The 24,747-nt window shown below is 40.3% G+C and overlaps 1 protein-coding gene across 3 annotated transcripts in view; it reads left to right on the plus strand.

Annotated features, from left to right (window-relative positions):
* The window catches only part of MACROH2A1 (macroH2A.1 histone), a 196,444-nt gene that overhangs the window by 140,090 nt on the left and 31,607 nt on the right, over positions 1-24,747 (plus strand). For 2 of the 3 annotated variants that reach the window (XM_073649541.1, XM_073649539.1), the window contains exons 5-7: positions 1,998-2,108; positions 4,209-4,308; positions 23,263-23,352. In XM_073649541.1, coding sequence (XP_073505642.1) covers positions 1,998-2,108; positions 4,209-4,308; positions 23,263-23,352 — 301 coding nt within the window. Of the gene's footprint in view, positions 1-1,997; positions 2,109-4,208; positions 4,309-13,600; positions 13,692-23,262; positions 23,353-24,747 lie in introns of all 3 variants that reach the window. The other variant, XM_073649540.1, reaches the window with a different exon arrangement.

Consider the following 24,747-nt stretch of genomic DNA (forward strand, 5'->3'; position numbering starts at 1 on the left):
GGGTTCAGCTACCTTACGTTATGCCACCCTACAATATAATTTTGGTAGTAGAGCTGGTGTGATGTTCCCTCGAGAAGGTCTTTTCATGGTGTTGCCACCGTGGTCTACAAACCAATATCTGGCTATCGTTCCCATGGCAAAAAACGTGACTCATCGCTAAAGAGGATAGATAGTAAGTGGGTCACCTGGAGCTGGATGTTTGGCTCACAGCCCAATGTCGTGCTATCTTCTGATGGTTTGTGTAGTAATTGTTTAATGCCTTGATATGTGACATCTAGTTTTACTAACAGTACAGAATGGATCAATCGTGGAACCATTGGCACAGCCAGATCCCTGAAGTGTCCTTAAAGCCATTTTTCAAGATGACAACACCAGATCACATGTTTCTCATACTACTGTGATCGGCTTGCATGGCCTAAACGTGCTACCATGGTCTGCAGCATCTCCATACTTGTCTTCCATCGAGCACATATGGGACGTCATTAGTCGTCAGTTGTAAATGGAGCTGCCAGCAGTGAATTGATAATTTGCTGAAGTGCACTCAGTGTGGCAGAACATTCCTCAGATAACCATTAATAACCTCATTGATAGCAGCCAAGATGTGTAAGTGCGTGTACTCCTCTCAGTAATGAATACATTCAGTTGTTTTGAAATTGTTGCTGACATTTTTTCATCCTTTGCACATCATTATCATGTCTATCCATCCTGTCATTTTGAAACCTCCATGACTTTTCCTTCCTGGTGTTGCAATTTTGATGATGAGTGCCATATGTACCCTAAAAAAAGTATGGCGATTAAGGGGTTGTCCAGGCTAGGAAATAGGGCTCACTGTCAGGCATTCTTTCAGGATTCTGCAGTGCCGATGCAGGCAGTCATGTGACCTCAAGTATACGATTCACATACTTCTGGTCACATTCCGACTAGACATGCCTGGCTGCTTCCCGTTCACTTGCATTGAGCAAGACCGCTCATGTCTAATCGGCATGTGACCGCATGTATGAAAATTACATCCATACTTGCGGTCACACGCCCCCCTGCGCAACCACCAGGAAATCCTGGCTTGTGAGGATTCTCAAGTCTGCAGTCACATAGTGTGACTTGTACCCCAAGCCTGCACAACCCCTTTAAGTAGCAGAGTATAGATCGTTGTGCTCCTGAAGATGAACAGTTACTTCTCCTGACACGCCTGTTTTAGGAAATGTTTGCCTTCCTCATTAAATTACAATTCTGGCACATCATTTCTCAGTGTGGAGCAGTTTTTTCCTATTAGTGTTTTTGGAAAAGTGTAAATTAATTGTCACTGGGACTATAAAATTACCAGTGATACCATTTCCATCCCATCACCATGTATAAATGTAGCACACGGCATATATGGCAGAATTGTGGCTCAGCTTGAGTAGTAAATCGGTCCCATGGTTGTGGCTTCACATATATGCCGGCTCTGTAATCAGTGATAGGACGGATTATACTTGTACTCACATATGAATGGAAACTTGATAATGATACACTGGAATTACTCGCTGTTCTTGCTCCTCGCTGTCCTTGCTCCTCGCTGTCCTTGCTCCTCGCTGTCCTTGCTCCTCGCTGTCCTTGCTCCTCGCTGTCCTTGCTCCTCGCTGTCCTTACTCCTACTCCTCACTGTTCTTACTCCTACTCATCGCTGTTCATACTCCTACTCCTCGCTGTTCATACTCCTACTCCTCGCTGTTCATACGCCTACTCCTCACTGTTCATACTCCTACTCCTCGCTGTTCATACTCCTACTCCTCGCTGTTCATACTCCTACTCCTCGCTGTTCTCTTTCCTACTCTTCACTGTTCTTGCTCCTCACTGTTCTTGCTCCTCGCTGTTCTTACTCCTCGCTATTCTTACTCCTCGCTATTCTTACTCGCTCTTCTATTGACTCTTTCATGGCTTTCCAATTACCGGTTCCTGACTCCTGAGATAGTATGCCTCTAATGTGTAACTAATATACCGATTATGTTTTGTGTGTTCAGAAGAAGCAAGGAGAAGTCAGCAAAGCAGCCAGTGCAGACAGCACAACCGAAGGTACTCCAGTAGATGGGTTCACAATCCTCTCCACAAAAAGTCTTTTTCTTGGACAAAAGGTATGCTCTATCTATACAAGTGTAAATGATAGCTAAATTATATGTAACCAGGAATATTACATTCTGCACTACTTAACCCTTTAGAAACATTATATGGGGATCATGAGCAGTAAATAACACTATAATGTACAGTACATTAAATACATCACCACCACAAAACAGCAAATAATAACACAAGGTGAGGCAAACACCAGGATTACCATCATTAGAAACACAGCCACACAATCAGGAGCTGGAAGACGGATGGCTCGGATGACTGCTGGGGGCAAAGTGCTCACACTTTTAGCAAACAAAAATGAAAATTTCATTATAAATTAAAAAATATGTTCTAGCCCCATATCCATACAGTTCCTATACAGATCACCCAGCTCTTTACATTAATGAATGTTATCATGCAATTTTCGGCAATGTGCATGTACTGCTGTCTTCATACTTGTGTGAAGCCCAACCCCTGGTTTAGCTTCATAAGAGACCATCATTTTCCTGATGTACTGCAGTATATAAAACAAGCCATCAAATGATTGCAGTTTCATGTCTCCTATGTGGACTGCAGAATAAAGTAAAAAAATAAATAAATAAATATATAAAAAATATAAAGATTGAAATTCTCCCAATTTAAAATTAAATAATAATAAAATCATATTTGGTATCATCATGTCCGTAAAAGTCTGACCTACAAAAATATTAAATGATTTAACCCATACTGTAAATGGTGTAAAGCAAAAAAAAATAATCTAACCACAAGAACTGTTGTTTTTTTAGTCGCTGCACCTCCCTGCAAAAGTGCAATAGAAAGCTATCAAAACTTTGTATGTACCCCAAAATAGTATCAGTAATACATTAACTCGCCATGCCAAAATAATCCCACTAATCTATGGAAACATTAAAACATTATGGGTCTCAGAAAGTGGCAACACAAACCATTTTCGGTAAATAAAGCAGTCCATCTTGTAAAATAAAAGTGACGTATACTCAACTACTGCAGCGGCGGCGTTCCAGCCATGTCAGCGCCAGGTCTCCCGGGGCTCGCACTTCAGTATTATGCCAGGTAGTGGACTACCCCTTTAAAGTGTCTTAAAAGCAGTTCTGATGTGCAAAGTTCTTACTTGTTCCTTAGGTCTATGTACACATGCACACATCTTCACAATTGCCCATCCCTGATGTTCATCAGCAGCACTGTCTCCTTGCCATCTCTTTTTGTGGGGACAGCATGTGACTGCTGAAGACCACCAGTGGCTGCAGTGATGACCAACCTGTCATCACCGCAAGCTTCCGATGGGCTTCATTGGTCATGTGTAGTACCCCCACAAAGAGGAGGCCAGGAGATGGATGGGGGATCCAGATAGTGCTACAGATGAGGGTCAGAGGATCAGTAGGTGAATGTAGATTTTTATTTTTTTTTACTTTTACACTGGGCTTTTTTTTTTTAGACGTTTTTAGAAATGATAGTCTCATTTTAGATGGCTACTTTTAATCCAGGCTCACGGAGGAAGATAAGGGGACCTAATATTACATATGGACAGGAATCGTCGGTATTAAATAATTTTACAAAGGTTACAAGTTTAATTTGGGACATTCTAAATGGCTGTAAAATCAAGTGACATACACAGACAATGTAATTAATACCGCCACTGACCTAATAAATAATGGTCATACAGTCATCACACCGCCCTGACGTTTGTCTCACCTTGTGTATATATTTCATAGAAATAACTGCATAGACTACCTGGGCCAGCCAGAAATCCGAAGATGTAATAACCGTGCAATACATAATGCGCACAGCTGGTTGGGTCCTTGTATTGCGGACCTCATGACACCCAGCCCCTCTCTGACCCCTCACCAATGTCGATGCATGCGATGATTTGATGAAGGTATTGGAGTTCTTATCTGCTGACTGTAGATGTATGAGATGTAATTCTGCATGGGATAAGCCATTTCTTAGAAGCAGTCAGCGGACTGATCACTGCGGCCTCCCTCCTATAACCTGTTTGGCATTTTTACGTTCGGGGTCCTGCATCTGGCTCTGTCGCTTGCTACTTTGCTGGTATCTGGTCTCTTCCCGCTGCTCTACTACTTCCCCGCTCATGCTTTTCTTTGCAGCTCAACCTTATTCACAGTGAAATCAGTAATTTAGCCGGATTTGAGGTGGAGGCTGTTATCAACCCTACCAATGCTGACATTGACCTTAAAGACGATATAGGTAAATGGGACATGGGTTTTATAATAGCTAATGGTTGAGAGATAATTTTGGATTCCAAAATTGGGAGACTCCGATTTACCTAGTATAATAGGATCTCTTTTACTGAAATTAAGTGACCTATATGAAGTCAATTCATTTGTTCTAAAATGATTCACAATATGATTTTTTTTTTCAATTGCTCCCTTTAGAAGGCAGAGATCTATCAGCAGAATACCTTGAAGTCTGTATGTTCTGGATGGATGTAACATCTGACTGCAATTTTGGGAAAATCTATCAAAACTGGTGCAAAAAAACTTAGTGGAGCTGACTACAGAAACCAGATCTCTGCTCTTAAGGCTATCTGTCAGCTTTTCTGACCTTACCAAATTGCTTACAGTGCTAGGTAGGAGATCTGAGGGTTGCTCTTAGGATAGCTGTTTCAGCAAGACCAAGAACGAAAAAATGTTATCCGCTTTGCCCTGCAGTCAGAGGTCTGTCTGAAGGTGGTTCCTTCATGTGCCGCACTGAATGCCCTGGCACACCACGTGTTCTCATTCTCAGATCCCACGCGGCACCGAATGTACACAACGTCTCCAGACATAATCCTGTGCATGGGCTTGTCTATTAAAATAAAGAACAAAACTGCTTGGAAAGACTGCCAAGTCAATCTTATAGATAAAAACTGCACTAGCCGAAATGAAGATCCTTGATCAAATAATATAAAGAAGTGGTTTGTATTCCACAACGCGTTTCGACACTGGACCGGCGTCTTTCTCAAGTGTAAAAACCAACTGTTCAGTGCACATAGGAGCAAGAGGGGTTGAAATAGCCTGGAATGGGCGCTAAAAAACCCAAAACAAAACAGAGGAAACACCCACTAAGGATTTGAAAATATGGGAGGGAAACGTAGGGTCAAAGGGAGAGGAAAAGGTCATGAATAATAAGTATAGGTGCGGTGAGAGAGCCAAAATGTAAAAAGGCGAGTATAGAAAAATTCAGGTATATAAAATGATGAATGAGTGGTGAAATCAGGTGAGAAAAGAAAAAAAAACACAAGATGGAAGTGGGACTAGAACACTATTGTAGAAATGAAGAAAGAGCAGGAAAATAAAACAGGAATATGGTAGAGCCACAGGATAGTTTGGGAAAGCTTCAGTTAGATAAGGGGGAAAACTGATAAGGCAGAAGAGGGTGGTGGGGAGGGAAAGGATAAGGAGAAGTGGTACAGAATTGTATCCGACGTATAGTGTGAAGGAAGGAACAAGGACGTGAGCTCTGCTGTCGACAGGACAGAAAAAAGCAATATACGAGGAAAAGTGTAGTTTTATGCAAAAGAAGTGAGTAGAGTGGTAAGAAAATGAAATTGTCTAAAAATGATAAAAGGGGAGATAGTAAAAGGGGTGGATACTGAGATAAATGGAATCGAAAAGAAGGAAAAAATAGTGTGAGGAGTATGGTGAGCTAAATGGCACTTTGAAAAATGGTAAAGAATAAATAGGTGAAAGTGAAGTTTGTTGGAGTGAGGAGAGGTCCAATGAACTGAAGTTTTTCTGAGGGGAACAATAAAGAAACAACAACAACAAAAACTTCTGACTAGTTGAAGTAGGGGCGAAGAGAGAGCATAGAGATCGCATGTAAGTGAGGAATGGGAAAACCGTGTGGAAGGGGAATGCTGTTGCCTTTCTAGTGGCAGCCATTCCAGGCTATATAAGCCCCTCTTGCTCCTATGTGCACTGAACAGCTGGCTTCCAGTCCGGCATGGAAGGGCGTTGTGGAATATAAACCGCTTCTTTATATTATTGGATCAAGGATCTTCAGTTCGGTTAGCGCAGACCTAACAGCAAATTATCTTAACCTTCAACTCAATCTTATAGGTAGTTAAGACAGATGAAGACCGCTCCCCTAAGTGTACTCAGGGTGGAAGGGGGGGGGGGTGAAACAGCCACAGAGATTTTCAGTTCAACTAGACTTAGCAGCAACATACAGGAGACTCTAGTCTGGACACTTACCTGCTCTCTGCAGCTCATTCAGAAAGGCAAGCACAAAGGCTTGATGCAGACTGCGGGGACCCCAACCAAACAATGACGCGTGTTTAAGCCTCCCACCACCGCTTTACCTCGCCAATACACCAGATACAACTTGATGGGTGAAGGTTAGTCACAGCTTTATTAACTTATCCGTTTATTTTTCCCATTAGAAAAGCACTTAATTTATCAATTTGCTCGTTACCAAATGCCTTGTGTCTCGTCACAGGCAAGTCAGCCAACAAGCAGTAGTTTACAACATGTCCTTTCTTTATTTACAGGCCACTATGTCTTGTAAAATCTTAAAATTAGCCACTTTACCGTATTCTCAAACGGGAGGGAGGGTGGGACAAGCATTTCCAGGACCCACAGGGGAAAGGAAGGAGGTTGGGGGAATCATTTCGTTTTATGCTTATGGGACGGCCTGTGTACCTCCCATTACCCTCTGGCCGATAAGGGGGGAGGAGGGGGACACCAATCGTCACAGCCTGGGGAGGGGCACCGCATTCAGAAGCACTTTCCTTATTTAGTACAATGCCTGCCAGTGAAGCGGAGAGTACAGGCACTAAAGGATGGATAAGACCAGGCTTATAAACTCCTACTTGAGACCATTCATGAGAACAAAAGGCTCAAGAATGGAAGAGGAGAGTGGAAGATACTGAGAATCAGTCGCAGAGGAACTATTTGCAAATCTAAATATCTGATAAAGACAGCTATTTGGCATGCTTGATAAGTGCCAAGGAAAGCGGTCAGGCCACCGCACATGAAGCAGCCATCGTCAGATGGATTTGCATTTGCTGTGAGTGACGATGATTAAAACTTTTCGTCTTGCTGATAGTCAGAAAATACACAGAAGTCTGTTTAAATAGATTTGTAGGTCTTGCTAGCTCAGAGTTGAAACTACTTACTGACTCCCTTTAATTTTTAAAGGGAATCTGTCACTCAGTTCTTGCTGCCCAAACCACGGGCTGCATGAATCAGACCCTGGCAACACGATAGTACCCGGGTATGTGTTTCTCTGAATCTCCGATGTTTCAGAGAAAGTGTAGCTTAAAGATCTCATATGGAAAGTCTATAATTTAAGAGACCATAGGCAGAGATGAGACTAGTCCGGTGCTGCTATTGGCCGGTTTTGCGCTCTTGGCCACCCTGCTCTCTGTCTTTGCTCCAACTGATTGACAAGTCTCTTTCATATCTGTACATAGGGAGAGATCCATCAATCACCTAGAGCTGTGTGGGGAGACGCCCTTTAAAGGGAATCTGTCAGTAGGATTGCCCCCTTTTATTTAAAATAAGCTCTGGGGGCAGATCAGTGTCCGGCCCATAGCCAGGAAAAGCTCATTTACATATAAGAAAAACGTGGATTTCTCTGGAATAAGACATCAGATGACAGATAACAAAGTATCCTTTTATTCAGCTTCATATGACCTGCATGCCCATATAGACGGCTTATGAGGGCTGATCTTGCGTTATTCTTTTTAAAGTATCGTGCAGCTGGGCTGTGATTTGTCCTGCCCATTGTTTGGGCAGCGTGAATCGAGTGACAGGTTCCCTTTAAAGGCACGGTGAAAATAAGCTCTACAATCCGGCTGTATATTTTAAGCAACTTTTCCTTGCAGCAGTTTTGATAAATCTGCCCTAATGTGCTGATTATTCTTGGAAGTGACAACCTCTTTAGCTTATAGAGAGTATACAGCCTGCTGTAGATGGCACTGTATCAGGATGGCGTTATTAGATTTCCTGCTAGAATCACCTGCACATCTAAAGGGAACACTTCCAAATGTCCATATGATGGGAATGGCTCATGGTGCAGCTACCAAATCTACAACTGAAGAATGATATTTAATAGTTAACGAGATTTGGTATTTTGTTCTAAAATTATCTCCCACCGTCGGCTGCTTCGTTCTCTCTTTTCACTTATGGTGGTTGTTTTCTGTTTGTCTCTCAAAGATCATTTCTCAATTTTACCTTTAGCTAAAGAAAAGCAGTCAATGTTGCCGGCATAGGTTGTATACTGCACATCCCTGTATACATCCCTGTATACCTAGACCTGCTATCAATAGGACTAGGCCTTACAGATTGCTGTGATCTAGTGTTCTCATTCAATTACAGCAAGCAAAAATTCTGAAAATAGAAAAGAGCTGAAGACTGTGTTAGTGTAAGGACTCTTCATACCATAAACTCCAATTCGTTGCATCTTCTATGTACAGTCATGGCCAAAAGTATTGAGAATGAGACAAATAGTAATTTTTCCAAAGTTTACTGCTTCATTTTTTGTAATGGCAATTTGCATATACTCCTGAATGTCAAAGAGTGATCAGCTTAACAGCAATTACTGTACTTGCAAAGTCAATATTTGCCCAGAAAATGAACTTTAACCCCCAAAACACATTTCAACATCTTTGCAGTCCTGCCTTAAAAGGAGCAGCTAACATCGTTTTAGTGATTGATCCATTAGCACAGGTGTGGGTGTTGATGAGGACAGGGCTGGCGATCAATCAGTCATGAGTAAGTAAGAATGACATCACTGGACACTTTAAAAGGAGGCTGGTTCTTGGTATCATTGTTTCTCTTCAGTTAACCATGGTTATCTCTAAAGAAACACGTGCAGCCATCATTGCACTGCACAAAAATGGCCTAACAGGGAAGAGTATCGCAGCTACAAAGATTGCACCTCAGTCAACAACCTATCGCATCATCAAGAACTTCAAGGAGAGAGCTTCCATTGTTGTCAAAAAGGCTCCAGGGCGCCCAAGAAAGACCAGCAAGCGCCAGGACCGTATCTTAAAACTGTTTCAGCTGCGGGATCGGACTACCAGCAGTGCCGAGCTTGCTCAGGAATGGCAGCAGGCTGGTGTGAGTGCTTCTGCACGCACTGTGAGGCGGAGACTCTTTGAGCAAGGGCTGGTTTCAAGGAGGACAGCAAAGAAGCCACTTCTCTCCAGAAAAAACATCAGGGACCGACTGATATTCTGCAAAAGGTACAGGGAGTGGACTGCTGAGGACTGGGGCAAAGTCATTTTCTCTGATGAATCCCCTTTTCGATTGTTTGGGACATCTGGAAAACAGCTTATTCGGAGAAGAAGAGGTGAGCGCTACCACCAGTCTTGTCTCATGCCAACTGTAAAGCATCCTGAAACCATTCATGTGTGGGGTTGCTTCTCAGCCAAGGGAATCGGCTCACTCACAGTCTTGCCTAAAAACACAGCCATGAATAAAGAATGGTACCAGAATGTCCTCCAAGAGCAACTTCTCCCAACCGTCTAAGAGCAGTTTGGCGCCCAAAAATGCCTTTTCCAGCATGATGGAGCACCTTGCCATAAAGCAAAGGTGATAACTAAATGGCTCATGGAACAAAACATAGAGATTTTGGATCCATGGCCTGGAAACTCCCCAGATCTTAATCCCATTGAGAACTTGTGGTCAATCAAGAGACGGGTGGACAAACAAAAACCAACAAATTCTGGCAAAATGCAAGCATTGATTATGCAAGAATGGACTGCTATCAGTCAGGATTTGGTCCAAAAGTTGATTGAGAGCATGCCAGGGAGAATTACAGAGGTCTTGAAGAAGAAGGGGCAACACTGCAAATATTGACTTGTTGCATTAACTCATTCTAACTGTCAATATAACCTATTGGTACTCATAATATGATTGCAATTATATTTCTGTATGTGATATAAACATCAGACAAACACTAATAAAAACCAGAGGCCAGCAGATCATGGGAAAATATAATTTTGGTGTCATTCTCAAAACTTTTGGCCATGACTGTACAAACAGCTGCACTGTTTATACACACAATGTCGGAAGAAAATGTGTATTTTTAATATGGCCGTTCCCAGGAATTATTTTTTTCTTCTACAACTTTACATTTAATTAATTCGGCTAAAATAAAATCCTGGAAAATACCAGGTTTTTCTGCAAACCGTTATATCCCACTTCTTTTGTTAGGTTTTAGGAACATTTTTATCACCTTTTATACAGAATAGAAGAGAAATGTACAATCACTGGGGTACAGCTGCTGAGCCCCCCACAGGTCCCAACAATGGGTGGCCCAAAGCCATCTGTGCAAATGAAGTGCAAGTGAGCATGTGTGACTACTACGCCTGTCGACAGTGTTCAGTCCGCACATGCTCGCTACACCTCTAGTCACACATGGGTCTTGTGGTCTGTGATGGTCCCAGACATTGGTTGAACCCCCAGCAATCATACATGTATCACCTAACCTATGTTGTTTATGGGACAACCCATTTAAAGTGATGTGGCAACTTAACAAATATCAATAATTGTGTAACATATTTTTGGCTTGCCATGAGTAAAATTGAGAAATCTCCTTTGAAGGGACTGATAACTCATTTCCGCCTTAGTTTTGGATGAATGTAGCGGAGGCTGGTTGTAGTTAAATGTATATTTTACCACATTCTCCTACTCCATAGGGGCTAGTCCCACATAGGTGACTATCTCCCAATCAATACTACTGGTTGTTACTAAGTAAACAGTCACAATTGATATTTCACCAATTCTTATCCTGCAGAGACCTGCGGGAATGAAGACCCCAAACACCTTTGGTGTTTCTTCACAGCAATATCATTTATAAGTGTGAATAACCGTGGATCCCGCCTGCAGACCCTCAAAGGATCATTTATCTGTGGAACAACCACCTATTCATAACTAGCAGCCGAGCAGGCATTAAATATGTCCACAATACCACAAGGAGCATTTCTACAACTCTGAAGCCTTCATTTACATTTCATATTCCTAGTCGAGGATTGCAAATACAGCAATTTCTTCATATCCTTCTATTGGTTGGAGATTGGAATAACTATTGGCATTCACAGTCTTATGATGGTCTTTGTCTCCTAGGCCATATGCTGGAATGACAGCTTACATTCTTCTGAACTTAGTCCGCCCACAGCTGCTTTGCTACATGCATTAAGGTATGTTCACACAGAGTTTTGTTACATGGATTTTAAAGCAGATCTGTTTCAAAATCTACATCAAAGAGTATTTGAAGTGATTTTTGATGTGGAGTTTGAAACAGATCCACTTTGAAATCCATGTAAAAAATTGTGTGAAAAAGAAACATTTCAGTGTGAACATACTCCTAAAGAGTAACCGTCGTTTTCCATTTCAGTTGATAAATCAACACCTCACATGGAAATAAGCGACTTTGTCATTTTTCTTGTCAGAGAAATATTCTTATTTCTCCTTCTGGATTGATCTTTCACTACTCAGTACATGGATAAAATCGGTAAAACCTGTATTCAGTGAAGACAGATTTTCACAATACTGAGATAGGCTATGGCAGTTGGTGCTTTTAAAGTTCTATGGAGGACGAAGGAGCTAGAGGCCGACACAGACATTGTGCTGCAAACAACAATTAGAGTTCTCCCTAGAACTTTCATAAGCTAATTTACTCTTCAGAGAGGAAGAGGATTTGAACTCTAGCACCACCTATTGGAAGTAGCAATCCTAAAAGTTAATATTGATCCTTTAACAAGCCCTGCCACTTGATTTAGTATAATGGCCAAACCAGAATCTCTATATGCAGACACGTGTTTCAGTGTGTTACCACTCCTCAATGTGAAGCAAGAGATGTGATTTTGCTGTATGGAATGCCTTTTGACTAGGTTCTAAAGAGTGAAGTCTCTCCTAGTGGAGGGTGACATGCCTAACATACCAGTGTAAGGAGACGTATAGGCCATGCAGTGCTCCTGTGGGAAATGTACCCCTTAGACCATAGTCAGAGACCTCTCATATTGCCACATCAGATCTCTTGATTTGCACTGAGGAGTGGGACCACCCTGAAACATGTGTCTGCAAATATAATATTCTGGTTTGGCTTTAATTCCAAGTCATGTGGCAGGGCTTGTTAAAGGGTCGATATTGACTAGGATTGCTACTTCCAATAAGTGGCACTAGAAGAGGCAATTTACATATTTAATTTCCCAGAGGAGCATTGCCTGGCTTATAAGTCTCTTTATTCTGGCAAGTCAGGCATGTCACTTTCCTCAAGGAGAGACATTACCACTTAACTATATACTTTATCAGCGCCAACTGCCATCTCCTATCTCAGTAATGGGAAAGTCTGTATTCACTGACAACAGATATTACCTGTAAATTGATAATTATGAGAGTGAATCATCCGTCCAGATGGAGAAGAAGCGGTTGCCTTTAATAAGATATTTTATTTTTAATATGCATTATTGATTTCTAAAAAAAATATAAAATGCTGATTACTCTTTAAGGAGAGGTAATCTGATTCTAAAAGTATATTCAAGAAATTGCTAGATGCAATCAATATCTAGACTATTCAGTGCTTTAAGTATACAGCAGCAGAGTTTCTTGAAAGATCAAAAAATTAAATTAACAGTGAAAAAAAAATTATAGGTTACACCTCTCCAATAAAAATAGCGATTTTCCAGGCATCTTCTCCCCAATAAATGCGGAATTGGTGACTTGTTCCTATTATACCTTTTCTCTGATTGTTCCTCACCTGGTTTTGGCTCCCACTCCTGAGAAATAATACTGACCAGAGGCCGGGTTTTTATAAAGCTAGGAAATTTGCATCACCAGGCCTTAACCCTAACAGGCTAATTAAGTTCCTAATTCTTAGTCAAAGTTATCTGCGCACACAAATCTCCAAGGGTGCCCAAACTTTTGCATTGGCCAATTTTCCTTTTTATAATTTTTAAAATGAAAAAAAAAAAATTACTATATGTGTTTGGGTTTTTTTTTTTTGTCTACAATACAAAGGAAATATGTCATCTTTAACTTTAGGCCTTTTAGAGTTAATTTCATCTTCAGCTTGCTTATCTGTTCACAATAAAAATAATTTTGACCAAGTGTTTCCAAACTTTTACGTGCCACTTTTCTAGTTATCAAGACAATCTATCTGGATCTGAATGATCTAGGTCTTTCTAAATGTTATGTGTCCAGTACATTAATGGGTGGCTGGCCCTCTAAAAGTGTAAAAGGCAAAGGAGATGTGTGGTAATAATATAACAGCCTATAACCAGCTTCCACTCCTCGGGACTAATATAGCAATCTGCATAAAGAGGAGTCCGCAAACTGCTCTGTACATGCTATGTGGACTATAGTAGGAGACCTAAATGGCTGCCATGTCCCTGTGTCTGCTCTTGGTTATATATAACAATGGCTGGACAGCTGCTTCCTTTCCCCTGAGCTTATAAGGTAGGATGACCAGGCACAAGGTAAAATCATACTATATGTCCTTTGTGTTCCTTACCCAAAATGGTTGATGTACGTATGTTTGCCTATTATAGTTGCAAGTTGTAAAGGCTGACATTGCCACCCTCGAAAGTGATGCTGTCGTTCACCCGACAGGCTCTGACATCTACACCGGTGGTGAAGTAGGTAATGAAAAGTTTAGTGATGCAGAGTTTCATATATTTATGCATGGTAACATAGGATCTATATCTTACTAATATTTCCTGCTAACCAAATCTGTATTCCATAATATCACCTAACAGGAGAAATGACATTAACAAATGCATGTCATCTATGGGAGACCGGAATCACCATCTCAACCAATACTCCTAGGAATTGAGCTTTCCATCATAACAAAGCTGAGACATGATTGTACGGCTTTCTGTTCATCTCTGACATTCTCAGGAATATTGATTTGTGATCATGAATGACGTCTTCATATATATGTGTGTATATAGATATACAGATATATATATATGTATAGCTGATGGCTTTATTTCCTTTTTGGGACTGTCATAATGATGAGCAATTTGCGTCTGATTTCAGTGTGGCAGTTGTTCCTCCCTCAAATCTTATTAAGTACCAAGCCACACCACCTTAGGATGAATGCACACGGTGCAGATTTTTTATGTGGGTTTTTATGCAGAAGATATGCAGCATAAGACAGCACTAGCTAATTTCTATAGATAAATAAGGGATAGACCCCCAAAAAGCATGAAATTAATTTATTTACTGTTTGCAAATAGGCAAACAGGTTAAAAACAAAGGAATCGCACAGAGGAAGATGTGCCAAATCAAACAGGAGGAGAAAGTACGATATATGTAGGATGGTAGCTATAAAATGAGTCTGTACACAAATATAAACTATTAAACGACAAAGATGCTACAAAAATACCATGAGCAAGTGTTTGAAAGTATCAGCCCACAGCAGGTAAAATGAAGTAAAACTATAGGAGTTGACCAGACACTATACAAAATTTGTAAAATAGTAACAATAATACTATAGCCACCACATGTAACGAGGGCATTAACTGAAACGCGCGTCAGGGTTGGTGCCAGTCCAGCAGGAGGACACAGTTACTATTTGGTATGTATTTACTTTGTGATCCTTCTTTAACCCACATATATATTTCCTCTTCCATCATTATTGATATGTGATTGTTACTATTTGATATATTTTGTGCATTATTTATGTCGTACGGTCTCCTCCTCCTTGGCTTAGCACGTCCTTTGCTGAGCGATTCCCATGTTTTTAGCCTGTTGGTCTATTTGCATGTATGTTTAAACCAATGAATTTCTATTTTTCATAGTTTTTGTTTGTCTAGCCCATATTTTATGTATATAACATATACTTTTGCAGTATGTGCCAGCAACTGCATTATTTTATGTGATGCCGAACAATTACTTTGAGATAATACATAAATGCTCTCTATTCTTGTTTGCATTTTTTTTGGAATACAACACTAGCTATGTAAATCTCTTCTACATGCTGTAAATTTAAAGAGAGTTTCCCAAAATAGTACTATTTAAAACCGCCTGCTTCCCAAAAACAAGTCCTCCCCAAAGCTTTGTCTTTATAAAAAAAAAGCTATGAGTCTCAGAATGTGGTGACCAAAGAAAAGTTATTTTTTAAAACGATCTTTTTGTGAGCAAAAGTTGTAAAACATGAAAAAATTATAAATACTCGTATTCAAAAATAATGTTCACATATCAGTTATACTGAATGGTGCAATGGCAGAATTGTAGGGTTTTTTTCTTTTTGCTCTTATCACCTCCCAGAAACTCATGAGTCACCCAAAAAAGTAAGCCCTAAAATGGAAAAATGAGAAAGTTAATGCCTCTCTGAATATCTTGCCACAAAATTAAAATTGTTATTTTTTAAAAAAGTATTTATTGTACAAAGATAATTAAACATAAAGAAAATACCTCTGTAACTGTGCTGACCCACTAGCTTCTTCAGAGGAAAAATAAAATAGTTATGGCATTTTGAATGTTATGATAAAGAAAAAAATTATCATCCTAAAAGCCCAAAATAGGCCCTTACTTAAGTGGGTAGTGGTTGTTATATCCCTATTTATTCTCACTGTTGGTGCATTTTTTCTACTAGTCATTACCTTTTATTTAAGATTCCTAATATATAAGATTTAACGGCTGCTTTAATTAAAATGTAGTTATTTTGCAGCCCTGAAAATAGAAATGCTGAGAACTGGAAAAGAGCAGGTGTCTACCTTTCCCAATATATACACGGAAATATTTCTTCCACTACCTTTCAATGTCATGGTGACCTCTGAGAGCTGTTTCTTAAATGGTGTGATAATACGGGTATTCCCAAAAGGGAAGAATATATACAAATCCTTGCAGCTGTTATATAAGGCAAATACGTCAGCACATCATCTGCTAATAAAATACCAGGGAGCCCCACGTCCATTCATTCTTTATCTAAACATTCCTGAATGGCCCGTCTCACCCAGCACTTTGGGGTCTGCTCCTGCTCATTTTACACTTGCCGTAATTTGAGCTGGATAAATTAATTAACGTATGGCTATTACATGGCTGCAGTCTTGCCCGAAAGTGTTCGCACCCTTGAAATTGTTCCAGAAAACGAATTATTTCTTTCAGAACATTATTGCAATTACACATGTTTCGTTATATTCATGTTTATTTCCTTTGTGCGTATTGGAACAACTAAAAAAAAAAACTGAGTAAAAACAGCAAATGGACATATTTTCACACATAACCCCAAAAATGGGCCAGACAAAATTGTTGGCACCCTCAACTTTAATATTTGGTTGCACACCATTTGGAATAAATTATTGCAATCAATCTCATCCTATAACCATCAACAAGCATCTTCCACCTCTCAACTGGAATTTTGGACCACTCTTTTTTTGCAAACTGCTCCAGGTCGCTCATATTTGAAGGGTGCCTTCTCCCAACAGCAGTTTTAAGATTTCTCCGTAGGTATTCAATGGGATTTAGATGCGGGCGCATTGCTGTTCACTTCAGAACTCTCCAGCACTTCATTTCCATCCATTTCTGGGTGCTTCTTGAAGTATGGTTGGGGTCATTGTCCTGCTGGAAGACCCTTGATCCCAGCAAACCCAGCTTTCTGATTGCACACAGTCAAGGCACTCAGTGCCAGAAGCAGCAAGACAACCCGAAAACATCTTTGAACCTCCACTCTATTTGACTGTAGGTACTGTGTTCTTTTCTTTGTTTGGCAAACAGTAGAATGATGTGCTTTACCAGAAAGCTCTAACTTGGTCCCATCTGTCCACAATATGCTTTCCCAGAAGGATTTTTGCTTACTCATGTACATTTTGGAATACTGCAGTTTAGCTCTTTTAGCTCTCTGTCAGCAGTGGGGTCCTGGGTCTCCTGCCTTAGCGTTTCATTTCATACAAATGTCGACGGATAGTTCGCGCTGACACTGATGCAACCTGAGCCTGCAGGACAGCTTGAATTTCTTGGGAACTTGATTGGGGCAGCTTATCCACCCATCCGGACTATCCTGCGTTGCAACCTTTCATCAATTTTCTCTGCCGTCCACATCAAGGGAGATTAGCTACAGTGCATGGGTTGTAAACTTCTTGATTATGTCTACTATTACTCCAACACATTTGAAAAGTACTGTATAACCTTGTATAATCACAGTTAATGTGGGGGTGGAGGGTTGCTTAATTAGTACATTTTAGTGGGCTCAGGAACTAAGCTGACATGATCGAGGGTGAAAATGGGTTACCATGGCATCTGAGGACTTGCTGAATACCTGGATTGCTGCCACCTTAGTCTTCTTATGAAGGCCAGTATTGCAGTATGTAAAAGCAAGCGATCACACAATCACAGGTTCAAGGTGGCACACTCCACATCTCCTGGCCAGGGGAGGAAGAATAAGTGATTATACAGATGACATAGCAGAGGTTTTCAGCTGCTGCTGTCTTTGAGGTTAACACATTACCCTCCTTGTTTTATCACAGGAGCAAGTGTTTCTGTTGCATCTTCTGTTCCTGGAGCTGATGATAAATCAAGTTAATGACGTTGGAGCTCTGGCTGCCTTTAATTTCATATTTTACTGACTTGATTTATGAGGAGCTCCGAGTGCGGCAGAAATATTCGCTCCTGTGATACAACATACAAGTAAATATTTTACCTCAGAAAATCAACTGGGATCTGATGCTGTCCTGTTTGTATACTCTTTTGCTTCCTCACCTGGCCAAGAGCATTGGTATCTGGAGTCCATGTTTCAGCATGGTCAGACACAGCCAGTACAAAGTACACAACAGGGACACATTTATAAGATTATCTCAGCACAGGAGCTTTTTTATAACACATCCAAATGTGGAACTTATTTTGGAACTTATTTTTATTACAAGATCTACTTATTAAAATATAACTTTGTTCGTGGAACAACCCCTTTAAGTTTGTGTGTCAACATACAAACTTAAATCCTTTCTTATTAAAGGTTTTGTCTGTCTTTAGATTCTTATTACATATTATTAGTATGTATCATTAGATTACATGGTTGCAGTCCCAAAACTGTAATCCCATTGATGCTTGGATATGAGTCCATTTTTTTTATTAAACTCTTTTGCACAAAAGGGCATTATACAAATCTGTGATGGGGTCCATATGAGTGGAGGAGGCTCAGGAGCAGTGTTGTAGTTTTAGAGGTGGCTTAGGAGCAGTATTACAGTAAACAGAACAAGCGATCAAATGATCACAGGCTCAGGCCTCCTCAAGAGACTAAAAAATAAGGTAAATAAAAAAATAAAGTTTTTAAAAACATAAAAATTTAAATCACCCCCATTTCATCAAAATCTAAAATTATTTAACCCATATAGTAAACACCATAAAGTGGGAGATGATTGAAATGATATGATGACAAGGAAAAATAAAAGCGCAAAAATGAAAAATCGCCCAGTCCTTAATGGGTTAAGCAATGATCAGCTCCACTTTCATGCATGTTCTTCATGAAGCCTTTATATCTGTGTAAGGCCATGGCTCCACTATCAGTATTTGATCAGTATTTTTTCTCAGGAGTGGGAGACAAAACCAGGAGTGGGTGATAAATGCAGAATTGGTGACTTGTTTCTATTATACCTTTTCTCTGTTCCTCACCTGGTTTTGACTCCCACTCCTGAGAAAAAATACTGACCGAATACTGACCCAATACTGATAGTGGGGCCGTGGCCTAACGGTAGTTTCAGGACAACTTGCAGCCGCTAGATCCTCCTCCTCCTCCACCTTCACGCTCCACAAAATTTTAGAAGCAGCAACTGCGATCTCCTATCTCAGTAATGGCAAAATCTGTATTCACTGAAGACTGGTTTTACCCATGAATTGAGAGTAAATAATTACTCAAAGAGGTGAAAGACGTGGATTTATCTGATAAAATATGCTTGAAAGTCATTCCCACATACAGCATTTAGTGGTAATCTTGGATAGACTAATCCTTAGTATCTTTGTTTGTGTAGCTAAACATCCCATATGTTGGAGAAGTTATGGATCACTCCTGATATGGGATGCGGATGTGATTTACATTATTATCACCACTAAATAAGAACTCCATGTAAAATATCTTCAGTAATAGTGTTTAGTGAAACTGCTTTTATGTGTATGTGTATATATATATATATATATATATATATATATATATATACAGGGTGGTCCAAAAGTAGGTGGACAGAAAGTGTAATAAGGTTATGAAGGGGGAGATTTATCAAACATGGTGTAAAGTGAAACTGGCTCAGTTGCCCTTAGCAACCAATCAGATTCCACTTTTCATTCCTCACAGACTCTTTGGAAAATGAAAAGTGGAATCTGATTGGTTGCTAAGGGCAACTGAACCAGTTTCACAGATCTAGTTTTCACAGATAGATCTCCCCCAAATCTGTTTTCTTTTCAGATAATTCAGATAACACATAATGGCAAATAATTTAAATACAGATCAAAGAAAATGGATTTTAACAGAGTATTGGAAATCTCAAAATGCTGAAACCGTTAGAGCAAATTGGGTTGAAACATTTAATACTCAAGCCCCAAAGACACAAACCATTTACCGCATTCGTGACAAATTCAGTGCCACTGGCTCAATGCTTAATGCTCCAAAAACTGGTCGACCCAAAACAGTCTGTACAGAAGATAATAAACAACTTGTTGCTGAAACATTTGTTCAGAGTGCAAAAAAGTCCACAGAAGAGCCTCTTTGGAATTGCGAATTTCACGAGCTTTTATCATGCGAATCCTGAAATCTATTGGGTGGAAAGCTTATCGTCCACGTCTAATTCATGGTTTATTGGAGGATGATCCAGACAGGCGGCTGCAATTTAGCGAGATTATGCTTAACAAAATTGAAGAAAATCCAGTAACTTTAGATAACATTATGTGGAGTGATGAAGCTTCTTTCAAATTCTCTGGCCATATTAACAGACATAATTGTATTTACTGGTATAATGAGAACATGCATTTAACATTAGAGCAACAACTAAATGAGCCTGGTGTCAATGTTTTGGGTGGTATTTCAAGTTTTGGTGTTTTAGGACCAATATTTTTTGATGGAACAGTCACAGGAGATAAGTATCTCGAAATTCTAATGAATCAAGTTGTTCCCCAGTTACAGCAACAGACTAATTCAAATGACCTTTATTTCCAACAAGATGGGGCCCCTCCACATTATTCATGAGTGGTCCGCGAGTATCTGGATGAAACATTTCCTAATAAATGGATTGGCCGAAGAGGCCCACTTGATTGGCCGGCACGTTCACCAGACTTGACCCCAATGGATTTTTTCTTTTGGGGAGTACTCAAGGACAAAGTTTATAGTCGAAAACCAAAAAGTGTCAGTGATTTGAAAAATTACATAAGAGATGCATTTCAAGAAATGAATACCCAAAGAGACTTGTGCAAAAAAGTTTGTCAAAGCGTAAGAGGCGACTTCAAAGCTGTGCAAATTGTAATGGAAAACAGTTTGAGCCCCTGCGTTGATAAAATTTAAGGGCTTTTGTATTATTGCTCAGAATAAAATTTAATTGTCAATGTTATGCTTGTGTTAGTAAATATAATTTTATATATAAATCAAAATAAATTATATTTTTTGTCCACCTACTTTTGGACCACCCTGTATATATATATTCTCATCTGTTCCATACAGAAAAGCAAAAGATACAAAAGTATCCAAATAAAAAACAGAAACTAGAAAGAAAGATTATAGAATTTTAAACAATTAAAATACACAATTAATTTTCTCCTTTTATTCACTTTGAAATATAGAACTAAATGAGTCTAACCTGTGATTAATTAGAAGTTGGACTCCCCTGTGCCCACCTTGTCAGTACTTGCATAACTTTAATTAGCCTGGGAATGTAGGCTAGGATGCCTAAAGGCCCCGTCACACTTAGCGACGCTGCAACGATCCCGACAACGATACGACCTGTCAGGGATCGTTGCTGCGTCGCTATGTGGTCGCTGGTGAGCTGTCAAACAGGCAGGCTCACCAACGATCAGGGGAGCAGCGACATCGTGGAAAGAATCTTTCCACGATGTCCTGCTCCTGGTTACCAGCCTGCTGAAGCAGGAGCAGGCTGGTGACTATGGTAAACATCGGGTTACTAGGGGCACACGCGCTCCTAGTAACCCATTGTTTATCATGGTTACCACTCTGCTACGGTGAGCGGGAGGTTACTGCTCACTTTAGCAGGCTCGTAACCATGATAAACAACGGGTTACTAGGTGCGCGTGTGCCCCTAGTAACCCGATGTTTACCATGGTTACCAGCCTGATCGCAGCTCCCGCTGGTCACACACAGCGATGTGTGCTGACCAGCGGGAGAGCAACGACCAAAAAATGGTCCAGGACACTTTGCAGCGATCAGCGACCTCACAGCAGGGGCCTGATCGCTGCAAAGTGTCACATATAGCGACTTCGCTGGTGAGGTCGCTATTGCGTCACCAAAACCGTGACACAGCAGCGATCTCGCTATGTGAGACAGGGGCTTAAAAAGGCTAGTTTTATTCCCTGATCCTTGTTCACAATAGAAAAGACACAGGAGCTGTCTAGCCAAAGCAGATATGCTATTATCACCAAGCACAAGCTGTCAAAAGGTTACAAGACTATCTCCAAAGACCTTCGCATCCTGACTTGAACAGAGTGATGTTATCAAAACGTTTGCTACCCTTGGAATGATGAAAGATTTTCCAGAACATGGTGGAAAGGGAAAACTTGATAAAGAAAACCTTACGAAAGTTGATCCAAAATTTGGCAAAGAAACATGCAGTTTCCAAAGAACTTCAGGCTGAGTTAGAGACATCTTGAGTGATGATTTAAACTGATACACCAAACAAAACTGGGTGCTATGGGCAAAGGATAAGGAGGACCCACTTCTTAAAGAAATGCATAAAAATGACTACCTGAACTTTACCAATAGTAACGCAGACAAGCTACAATCCTTCTGGGAATATATTCTATGTACATATAAAACAAAATTAGAGCTCTTAGTCAATAATGTTTATACACAACAAAATGAAGCCTGTAAATAAAATAGTGCACCCTGCCTAGATCCTGTGGGGCTGCTTTGCTACCTCCGGGACTGAACACCTTGAACGTGTTACAGAAATAACGAAGAGGATTGTCAGAGCATTATAGAGTGAGATGTGCTCCCAAGTATAAGAAAACTAAGGCCTCATTCAGACTTCAATTTTTTTTCGCGTACGAGAAAATCCCACCGTTTATTCTGATCTGAGTTTGATCAAATTGTAGTATGATTGTCATCGTGTTTTCTCCAATATTTTCCGCGGATCACTTGGTCCAAGTAAAAATTCGGACATGTGAATGGCCCCATATACTATTCCTGGTACGAGTGCTATCATGTGAAAAACACAGATCGCACTCTTACGCAAAAATTGGATGTCTGAATGAGATCTAAATCTAAGTTGAACAAAATGGGTCCTACAATAGCATAATGACCCAAACACAACCAAAAGCACACACAAATGGCTCAGTAAGAAAAATAGACTGCCAACAATAAGTCCTGATCTCAATCCAATTGAAAATCTTTGGGGAGATTAGAAATCTGCTTTTGGGAAAAGGAACATTTACAAAATTCCAGAGCTTGAGAGATTTTCAGTGGAAGAAACTACCAGCAGACAGGTGCCAGAAGTTCACAGATGGCTGCAATAAAAATGTTTGGACGCTGTGATTGTTGCCAAAGGTTGTTCACCAAAGTAATGGGGAATGGTGTCCTAATCCGGTCCATGTCACAAACTATGTTTCTTCTCCATTTCATTTGTGAACTGACTGCGTGTCCTGACTGGCAGACTTTTTCTTGAAAGTTTTTAAACATGATATTAAAGTATTCTATTGACACACAGTGGGTTCTGAAAATTACGTTTTTTCGTAAAAAACCATCAAGGGTGCCAATAGTGTTGATCACAGCTGTATAAGAAGAGCGGAAGATCTTTATTAACTATGTGTATGGTCTCTTTGGCAAAACCCAGACATTTACTGTAGAGAAGTCTCTACAATCCAGTGGAAGGTGTACTATAATTCACGCTACAAGTATTCAGACCTGTAAACTGAATGGTGTTTCTAGTCGTCTTCATCATTAATTGCTCGGTGCTTTCCTATCTCAGTTATGCATTATGACAAACGAGGTGGAACAAATGCTTGATGACTGTGATATGATAAATGTAACTGTATGTAACTGATACATGTTTGCACTTAGGCAGCGCCCTAGAGAAGAAAGGTGGGAAAGACTTCATGGAAGCTGTCACTGAACTGAAGAAAAAGAACGGACCTTTAGATATAGCTGGAGGTAATAATTTTACGTAATGTTATGCTTTTCAGATGTTCTATATTGAAGCGACACATTGCAATCTTTTAAGGTTGTTTTACGACTGTATCAAAAATTGGATAAAGTGAGTAAATTCTATAAAAAGTTAAATGACTTTGCTTTCCTAATAAACCTGCTTCCATTCCAGCCTTGCCGCTCCTGCCTCTCTGACCTCTCTATGACACCTGTAGCCAATTACTGTCATTAGTGTACATTGCAGTGGCCAGTGACTGGTGGCAGCAGTTACGTGAGGAAGTCAGTCATCGTTTGCTGTGCTTCATCAATGACATAGCTGACTACTGTCTTGTGACTGCTGCAGCTAATCACTGGCACACTCTGCTTACTGAACAGACATTAAAAGGGTTATCTGGGACTATTTATTTTTTTACTATGGGCCTAAGAATTTTCAGGCAGGTAGTTGCTAATTACCTGCCTGTTGTGCGCGGAGCTGATCTCTGCCGGCACAGAGCGGTCACTGACCACTCCTGCCGGCATTTCGGTGGCTTCCAATGATGTCACCTTGACATAGCAGTATCTTGTCTTCCATTCTGCTCTGTTCACGGGGTGTGACTGCGACATCATTTTAGGTAGCTGGCTGTCAATCACCATGACGCTAACAGTCATGCCCTGTCAACAAAGCAGCCCAGAAGAGAAAGAGCTGCTCTGTTGATGTTGAGAAGCTGAATCGCCGGCAGGAACAGTCAATTATCTGGTGTGCCGACACCAGATAAAACAGGCAGGTAATTAGCAACTACCTGCCTGTTAGTTTTTAAACCCATAGTAAAAAAATAGTCCTGGATGACCCCTTTAAGTCTAAACTTTACATGCCTCATGTTGGAATGTCTGTATAGCATTCTCTTATAGTTCCTCATCCATGATTACCAGTACCTGTAGGCACTATCCCAATAACTTCTCTTATGGTCCAGTTTTCTATAGATCAAATATTACTTAGTGAAAACAGTGGTCATGCAAACCAGAAGTTTACACTAAAAATTATAAAATGACTATTAGCTCTGCTGTAACTGGAGCTGTGCTGGAACTGCTTTGTAGCTTTACATCGAAGGATCTGAGCAACTTTGAGAACTTTTAATTGACTTGGCTAGGCAGAATAAACGCTTTCAAAATGTTTACCCTGCCCAAAATCCTTTATATTTTCAGGGTCTTGCCGTTACCAGTCCCTCTTTTTTACATAACAAAGCTACAAACGTTGATAAATAGTTTTGTTTGGAACAATAAGAGGGCAAGAATCTCAAAATATTTTATGGAAACAAATCTAGAGGAGGTTTGGGCCTTCCGAATCTGTTGAGCTACTTCTATACTAATCTCATTAAGCATACTATGTTTTGGCTTAAATTAGAGGCCTCTTCTGCTTGGTTG

This window comes from Phyllobates terribilis, unplaced genomic scaffold, assembly GCF_046119375.1.
Source record: "Phyllobates terribilis strain yellow unplaced genomic scaffold, ASM4611937v1 Scaffold_10__3_contigs__length_209671492, whole genome shotgun sequence".
Classification (NCBI taxonomy): Eukaryota; Metazoa; Chordata; class Amphibia; order Anura; family Dendrobatidae; genus Phyllobates; species Phyllobates terribilis.